This window comes from Cupressus sempervirens, chromosome 1 (genome assembly GCF_028749045.1).
Source record: "Cupressus sempervirens isolate cs-2001-9-10 chromosome 1, ASM2874904v1, whole genome shotgun sequence".
NCBI lineage: Eukaryota > Viridiplantae > Streptophyta > Pinopsida > Cupressales > Cupressaceae > Cupressus > Cupressus sempervirens.
This window is the reverse complement of record NC_143118.1, coordinates 752,639,814-752,649,617: the sequence shown is the minus strand read 5'-3', so window position 1 is coordinate 752,649,617 and position 9,804 is coordinate 752,639,814. Positions and strand designations below refer to the sequence as shown.

Genomic DNA, 9,804 nt, shown 5'->3' with positions numbered 1-9,804 from the left:
AAAGATTCTGATAGTAATGATGAAGATGAAATGGTTTACATTTCTATTAAGGATGAATCAAATAATTAGTACAATAAGATGCCCCTCATCTTCCATGTTATTAAGAATGATACATGGATAATAGATAGTGGTTGTTATCACCATATGACTGGTGATAAATCTAAATATAAGCACTTAGAATACTATAATGGTGGGAGTGTCAGAGTTGGAAATGATGAACCTTGTTATGTTAGAGGAAAAGGTTGTATTACACTAATCAATGAACTCAGATGTGACAATTCTTATTGGGTTGAAAGATTGAAACATAATCTACTTAGTGTGGCATAGTTGAATAATATTGGATTCAAGGTAGAATTCATCAATAGAAAAGCCAAGCTACTGTATGGAAAAGGAAATCTAGTTAGGATTAGAAATCAAACAAGAGGTAATCTATTCTACATGACTCATCTTTGTATGATTTGATATCTGATTGGTGGAAGAAAGGTAGACCAGCTTATGGTACTTCAATGTATATTTTTGCTAAGCTCCTTTAATATGTTAGGTTTGAGCTTAAATGATGGAATTGGTTACACTTTGGGAATCTATTCCATGAAAAGGCGTGGGCTTAGGCAGATTTGGATGATATCACTAGAAGGATAAGAGAGGAAGGGGTAACAGTTGAATTGCTTCAAGATGAGGCTCGGGCTATGAGATTGCTTGAAGAATGGGAAATGTGAGAGGAAATGTATTGGAAACAAAAAGCATGGATCGAGTGGCTTCAGGAAGGGGACGAAAATACGTCTTTCTTCTTCAACTCAGTGAAGGCCAAGAGGCATGGTAACTCTATCTCAGGGTTGGTGAATGAGAGGGAGAGCATCTTACTTCTTTTCTAGAAATTTTTAGGGAGGCAGTTCAGTACTTTGAATCTCTCTCTAGAGAAGACTCACAAGGGGGGCCTCCTAAGGAAGCACATGTTCTTTCCTATATTCCCACCCTTGTGGCTGAATATATGAATCAACAACTCATGAGGGATATCTCAATTGAGGAGCTTGAAGGGGTTGTTTTTAATATGAAAAAAGGAAAGGCGCTAGGACTTGATGGCTTCCCCATTGAGTTTTATCAAGAATTCTAGGATATCATCAAATTTGACCTCCTGGCTATGGTTTAGGAGTCTCAACACAATAATTAGATGTTAAGGGCTCTAAATGCTACTTTTCTTGCTCTTATCCCCAAGCAGGAGGGGGTTGATAGGTTGAGCCAATTCTGGCCCATCTCTTTATGCAATGTTATTTACAAAATTATTTCCAAGCTTATGGATGATAGGTTAAAGAAGGGGCTTGCCGATTTGATTTTCGAGGAGCAAAGTGGTTTTGTTGCGAGTAAGAAAATTTTGGATGGGATTGTTATTGCTACTGAGGTCATCCATTCTATGGCCAAATCAAAAGAAAAAGTGATGTTTATCAAATTAGATATGGCAAAGGCCTATGACAGAGTAAGGTGGTCTTTCTTGTGGAGGGTTCTTAGTGCCTTTGGCTTTGCAAAATATTGGACTCAATGGGTTTGGAGTTGTGTTACGTTAGTCTCTTTCTCGTTGCTTATTAATGGGAGTCATTTTGAGCTTTTTGGGCCCTTAAGTGGGCTTCTTCAGGGGGACCCTCTCTCCCCTTATTTGTTTATTCTTTTGGCAGAAGGTTTGGGGAGATGGATTAAATAGAATGTGGGGTCTGGATTTATACAAGGTTGGAGATGGGGTGGAACTTTACCTCTGTAGTCTCACCTACAATTTGTAGATGATATGGCTTTGATGGGGATGGCTACAATAAGGGAGGCATCTCATCTTCATAGAGTCTTGGATGTGTACTTGGCTACCTCAGGACAACAGATTAATGAGGGCAAGTCATCCATATACTTCAATACACTAGGCCCTATTCAATAAAGGATTGCCCACACTTTGAGGTTTTAGATTGGGAATCTTCCATTGAAGTATCTTGGCATTCCCATCTCCATGAGTAGGTTCCCCATGGAGTCTTGGTAGGATATTTTGGATAAATTTAGGGTGAAATTTAATCATTGGACTCACCATTGGTTATCCTTTGCTAGTCATGTCTAGTTGATTAAGTCAATTGTACAGGCTTTGCCCATTTATAGATGCATGCTCCAAGTTGCTCCTACAAGCTTCCTTAAGGATCTAGATTCTGTGATGCACCAATTTTTATGGGCGGGCTACTTGGAGACTTACAAATGGAGTTTGGTCAAATGGGAAGTTGTGTGTAGTCTAAAGCATTACGAGGGTCTTGGCTTGAGGTAGTCGGCATTGTCAGGTGAGGCTTTGGCTGCTAAACTCTACTGGCGGTGGTATAATGAGTAGGATAAGAGTTAGTCGATGGTTCTTTCACAGAAGTATCTCCCAGGGATTTCTCATCTTGATATTTCTAGGTATCCTCTTGGGGGGAATGGATCTATGATTCAGGATACTTTAAAGAAAGGGGCTAAGCTTATTAAGGATGGATTATTTTGGATCTACAAGAGGGGGGTGGAGGCTCAATTCTGATCAGACTCTTGGGATGGATTTCCCCCAATAATTTTTTAGTTTCCTAACTTAGGGACTTTGTGTGAGCGGTTTTTGGAGGCTGGTTGGTCAAGGGTGAGTGATTTTAAATCTTTTTTTCCCTGTGGTCAGCTGGAAATAGCTAAATGAAAGTCTCCAGATGAATGGCTAGTTGTTGATTTACTGGAGGAGTGTGCTATGCTGCAAAATATCCTTTCCAGTAGAAGTTTTTGTTCTCTTCAGGAGGACGATGTGCTAGCCTAGTCTCCCAATCCTAAGGGGACCTATACGGCTACCTCTGGGTATAGTAGATTGGTGTCTCTTAAGATGGTTTTGCCTGAAGTGCAATGGTGGAGGAAGGTTTGGAATAAACTGTCTTGGCCAAAGTGGAATTGTTTTATTTGGATGTTGGCTTGGAATAAATGTTTGACTTGGGATAATATCAGGAAAAGAGGTTTCCATGGCCCTTCTATCTGTGTTATGTGCGGGGCTAATGAGGAGGAATCTTCCCATTTATTTTTTTGATGCTCTTTTTCCCTGCAGCTTTGGCATTTTTGGTGGGGAGTTTGGGCAGCACCTTGTGGTCATGCTTCCTCCTTGATTGAGTTTTGGCAGGGGATGGGGCAGCCTCCGTCTGTGGCTCCTTTCCTGCAGGAGGTATGGTTTGTGGGGCCTATCTTCTTATTATGGCAGATTTGGCTGGAGCACAATCAAAGGATTTTTCGTGGTGAGCAACGATTAGTGCAACAAATTTGGCCAAGGATATTGGGCATGATTCAAGAGATCGTGGAGGCTAAGTGTGAAGTGGAATTACCTTTGGGGAAATGTGATAGAGAGTTGGTGGAGAGATTGGGGGCTTTGGAGTCTTCTTTGGTGTTAATGAGGGCTAGGAGATGGCATTGTGAGAAGCAAAAAATTGACAGGGTTGGTAAATGGCAGCCTCCTCCCTATGGGATCTTGAAGATCAATACTGATGGATCTTCAAGGGGTAATTCGGGTCTGACTGGTATTGGTGGGATTGGGAGAGATGCTATGGGCTCAGTGGTTTTTATCTTCTCAATCTATGTTGGGATTCAAACCTTTAACCTAGTGGAAGGGTTGGCTATTCTTGCTACTCTTGAGAAAGCTCATGCGCAAGGCTGGAGAAGAATTGTTTGTGAGTCAGACTCCCAAGTTTTGATCAACTTGCTTATTGAGCAGAAAGTGTCTGATGTTAACTAGCAATTGCCTAGGATTGTGCAACAAATTTTGCAAATCAGTTCTTTGATGGAATTGGTGACTTTTGCTCATATTCCAAGAGATTGGAATAGGGTAGCTGACTATTGGGCAAAATGGGCTTCTGAGCATGCTGAGGGATGGAGGATTGAGGAATGGGAGTTGGTTCCTCAAGAGCTCCATTTTGACTTGAGGAGTATTTTGGATGGTGATAGGGTGGAGAATGATGATAGATTACAGTGTTGGTTGTTTTATCTCTATTTGGGATCATCCCTGTGCTTCTTGTTGGGACCTTTGGTTCTAGTTCGCTTTGTATTAATGCTTTCTGATTTTTAATAAAGTTTTTACCCGCTTTATTTCAAAAATGTCTCCAATTCTTTGAAAAATGACTTCAAACTTACCTTTGGCTCTTCTTAAAAGGTTTGAAGGGAATGCTCCTCTATTTCTTCAAATTGTTGTCTCGTCTTCTTTTTTTGAGGAATTTTTATGAGACACAATACTAGACTCATCCTTAAAAAAATTTCAAAGCTTTACATTTGACAAGACTTGATCCTTAGTTGGCTCATTAAGAACTATTCACACCATTCAACTTCACCACTAAGAACTTATTATTAGTATCATCTCTTTTCTCCCTACAAGCATGTAACTAATGACTAACTAGAAAACTAACATCAAATAAATTAACATTACAATATCAAATTATGATTTGTTATTGTATAGTATTTAATCATTATTTATTTTATATTATTAATAATTGATTTGTCTATTATTTTCCCTCTTTAGTTTCTGCAAAAAAATATATCCAAATGTAATATGCAAAATGATCCATTGCATTGTTATGAATCTAGAATTTATAAGAAATGAAAAAGGTAAATTAAATTGGTAGTAACCATTCAATTGCCTTAATTTTTTTCCTTAAGCTAAGAATTTAATATATAATATTTTCAAATTTTTCTTAGAGTTTATTGTCTTTATCATTGTTCCATAATATTTTGAATTTCTAAATTTTGAGAAATGAAAAAATATAGTAACTTTGGTGAGAATTGATAATTTAAATCATAATAATATGCCAACTACAAATTGATATCTAATGTAAATATGATTCAGCCTTTTCACAACTTAATGATCAACCAAAGAACAACATAATACGTTCATACCAATCTTAAAACAAATAAAAATTAAAAATAAATAAACTAGCAGTTGCATGCTTTTGTGCATGCAATGATGAGTCGATAGGAAAGAAAAACATTAATTTTTCTAATTGAGCATCTTTTAATCTCTCAAATGCTACAATTGAGTGTTCCAAATAGAGTTAGCACATAAAATCAAGAAATAAAAGGTCAACCCAATAATGGAAGTGTAACCATTGATCATGGAAATATGATTTTCTTTCCCTAATCTAATTTGTATTGGTTGTTCCTATTGATCATGTCCATTGGTGCATTTGGAAACCCTAGAAAATCATGCATATGAGTGAAAGCTTGTTGTTGGCACTCATACCTACACCAATAATCATTTATAAGACTAACACTTTTAGGTAGCTCAGCTTCCATGTAAGATAGGTGATTTCTCTTCTTGCATCTTTTTCTGAGTATGTACAACACAAAGAAAGTTTCAAGCATATAAGATAATATTAAGGAAAAGTTGTCAGCCCAATCATTTTTTCATTAAAATATATCAACAAATTCTATTAAGAAAATAATTAATAAACTGTAAGAAAGAAAATGATTTTCTTTAGATTTTATGTATATTAAAATATAATTTATTTAATTTATTTTTTCTCTAGATTATATATATATATATATATATATATATATATATATATATATATATATATATATATATATATATATATATATATATATATATATATATATATATATATTAAAGCATACATATTAATGTTAATAAAGATTTTATTTTGATTTCATTTATTAAAATGCTTTTGTGGCAAGGAACACGATTAATAACAAATATATAAAAACTAATCTAAATAAAAATAAAAATTAGATAAACAACTTGAAATATTTTGTATTGTAATTTTAATTTTAAATATTTTGTAGTATAATTTGACCTATAAATTATATAATGATGAATTTGAATTGACATTTTCAAATAGATACACTTAAGTCATGCAAATATCTATATATAAATATATTTTTATTGGATAACTAAAACGGTATGTGAAGATCATTATGTTAATGTTTAAAATAGAAAGGGAGAAATATTATTTCAGTTGGATTATTTAGAATATTATATAAAATAATATTTTAAGATGAAATGATATTAAATTATGATTGACCATGAAAGAAATAATAATAAAAATTTCTTCTTTAGATTATATGTATTAAAGGAACATATTAATGTTAATAAACATTTGATTCTAATTTCATTGTTTAAAACAATTTTGTGGCAAGGAACAAGATTAATAACAAATATATAAAAACTAATCTCAAAAAATTTTGTACTCTCATTTTAAATTTTATCTGCAAACAAAGATTATATATTTTATTATAATTTATTTATATTTTTTATTGTAATTCTAATTTTAAATATTTTGTAGTATACTTTGATCTGCAAACAAACATTATATAATTATATAAATTATCTTATGATGAATTTCAATTGATATTTTTAAATAGATAGAGTTTAAGTCATGTAGATATCTATATATAAATTATTTTTTATGGATAATTAATATAGTATGTGAAGATCATTATGTTGATGTTTAAAATAGAAAGGGAAAAATATTATTTTAGTTAGATTATCTAGAATATTATATAAAATAATATTTTAATATGAAATTATATTAAATTATGATAGACCATGAAAGGAATAATCTAAACAAAATATTTTAAAATATATCCACAAATTTTATAAAGAAAATAATTAATAAATTGTAAGAAACAAAATGATTTTCTTTAGATTTTATGTATATTAGAAAATATTTTATTTTTAAATTTTTTAATCTTATCAATCATCAATAAATCCATTATAAAAAAAATTCATATTATTGGGCATAAAGCATATCTTATAGATTTTCCTAAAAGATATACCACACAATTATTTCTAATTCCTATAGTAAAATTAAAAGCAAATGCTATGTGAAAATGATAAAGAAGTGGCATAAATATAAGCCACAAAATCTACACAAAACAACCAGGATCTTACATTTAGATTTGGGAAAAACTACCATGAATAAGAAGCACTAGTTTGCTTATTTTTACAGCCGCTATAAAACAACAAGTACGTGCCAAACAAAATGGCATGGTTACCAAAGACAATCCAAGGAGAGGCACTTTCTATTTGAAAAAACTCTGAAACTAAGGAACAAATAGAATGGAGATATACATAAAGCTCCAAAAAAAAATACACATAAAAATTTTGCAAACACCATTCTTACCATTAAATGATTTAAAAGCAATGCCATGCAAAACCTAAAATGCTCTTGGCAGTGAAGATATTAGACAGATTTTATTTAAGCCAAAAAGAAACTTCACAAATAAAGAAGAAGATATGTATTTTAAAGAGAAAAGAATTACAAATCTATAGTAAAATTGTTTACATGGTATACATGCATGTAAGGCATAAATCTTCTCCGTGATAATACAAACATGATTTCCACGGTGTAGAGATGGCCACATTTGATTTAGGTGATCTGACTGACCATTCATACATTGCCAAACTGATGTATGAATGACTATCCAGCCACCAAATCTATAAATCAATTATAGATTAAATTATTAATGAAAATTTAACTACTTATCAATCATGCAATTATTATTGAACAAATGCGGCTCTACAAAGACAACTGTTGGTCTATCTCCCTATAAAAATCTAAGCGTCTCTACCTAAGAGATCATATCTATGTAAGGAAGAAACTCATTAGATTATAATCTAAACAAAGCTATTCACATTTCTGCATCATCTTCCCATCATTATTCATTTATATAATTAGAAATAAGAAGCAATAGCATGTCAGTAAACCAAGCCAAACTTTTACTGGGGAGGCAACTAAAAGAAGTAAATAGGAATCTAGTAAGTGGGTTCTCAGCGAGACTTGTGGACGATTCAAACATATTCAACTGGAATGTAACGATAATCAACTTCAGCTAAAGATGGTAAAAAATCCGACACAATGAAAAATGTGATCAAATGGAGTCTTGTAAAATGTTAAAACTATCATTGCAAATGAAAAAAGACGATTTCTAAAAGCTCTTACCATGTATTTCTCTTCAACATTAAGATTGAGTCACATTGAAAAACAAAGTCTAATGCCATGGATGAACATTTATAGAAATTGACAAAGGACATGAGATTAAGCAAGTTGAAATAAAGTTGGAAAACTTTAGAGAAAAATAGAAAGTTTATATAAAAACTTAACTGGAAAATAGAAAGTTAATCAAAACTATTGCTTATAGAGGAAATTATAATGTTAAAAAGGAAAGTATCCGAAAAGAATGTTTTACTTTTAAATATTTTTAAAAATAATTTTTTAACTGCACATCAGAAAATCAATTGAAAAATTTAAAAACCGATATAGTCTTACAAAATTTCCGGCGAAAAACTAAATTTTGGGAACAAAGCTCCCACAATAAGCCTATCGGCTTAAAAATACTTCTTCTCAACCACTTTAATCTCCTACTATGGTCTACCATTCTTGAGACATTTTTCATCTTTGATTGTATAAATTCTTAAAATTCCTATTTTTTTTTATAAAACCAATATAGATATCTTAAATAAATCTATCTAAAGAAATGCTGATAGATATCCACTACAAAATTTAATTAATTTCTTTTATCTCCATTTATTTAGTTTTTTACCAATTTAAGTTTTTATTTTAATTTCTTAAAAAATATATAATTTATATATCCAAATATTATAATTTAAATGGTTTATGTGGTATTTATTAAATTATTTTTAAAAGTATATTCTATTTATAATAAGATTTAACTTTTTGACATGTAGATGGTTGTCAAAATTAACCTAAAAGAATAAAAGTTACATTAACATGCTCACACCATCCCACTCCCCCATTTTGCCAGTGTAGTATGCCTATCAGCATTAATGAACAAAGTGGAATAGCATAGTTTGAATTTTAACTTATCTCAGTGCGAAATCAACTAATTAAAAACACCATTACATTATGTTATTAACACATCATTTCAGTATGTTATCATCATGGAGAAATTGAAAAGATTAGATGCAATTTAGAAAAAGAAAAGACAAATTGAAAGGATTAAATACAATTTTGAAAAGGCAAAGGTAGACAGAAAATTCCTTGATAAATAATAGATCAAGGTATTGATCAATCAATATATGCACAATTTCATCATGAATAATAGAGTCCCCACACATCTTTTAAAGAATGATTTTAGTCAAATTTTGTCTCTTATCATTGTTAGATTGTAGATGCCATAATGCCACTTCATATATACACATTTGATGATTTTTATGATCATTGAGGAACGGTAAGTTTTACATGTATACCTGAAGAGCAGCTTCTTAGATCAATTGACAAACTACTCATTTTCATGATTAATATTTGCAATTCATGATTGTTTGGAGAAGCTAATTGAGCGACCACAATCAAAATTTGCAATTCATTTTCAATATTACGCATTGGCAATGTTTTTGCCTAGGCAGTAGGAAATTCATTATAGTATATACTGTATAATCAAACAGTAATCTAAACAACAACTCAGGTTTACTATCAGATAAAACAATCTAATTTGCTCATTGCCATTCCAACAGAGACATTGTATAAGAAATTTTAACACACTTCATTTAACTGTGCTCTAACAATGATTTGAATACCATACAAAAAGACCCACTTTTCTATTCTTTAAGGAAAACTTTCATTTACGGCTCATCCAAAAACTTAAAAACTGTTAAAAACTATAAAAGGCGAGAGCTCACAATGATTTACAAAATAGAACAAGCTACGGATAAGTAGAATGTTCAGGGCAAGGACATAACACAGTGCAGCATGGTATCCATCTGCCTGGATAGTTTCCTAAAACGTCAGGAATTTCCATGCTATTGTTATAATTGTCAAAAGC

The 9,804-nt window shown here is 31.9% G+C and overlaps 1 protein-coding gene across 1 annotated transcript; it reads left to right on the top strand.

Moving 5' to 3' along the window:
• Nucleotides 1–3,145: 3,145 nt before the first annotated feature.
• LOC149580083 (uncharacterized) lies at nucleotides 3,146–3,748 on the top strand. The gene has a single exon (XM_089803391.1). The coding sequence runs from the start codon at nucleotides 3,146–3,148 to the stop codon at nucleotides 3,746–3,748; it is 603 nt and encodes a 200-aa protein (XP_089659517.1).
• The last annotated feature ends 6,056 nt before the right edge of the window (nucleotides 3,749–9,804 follow it).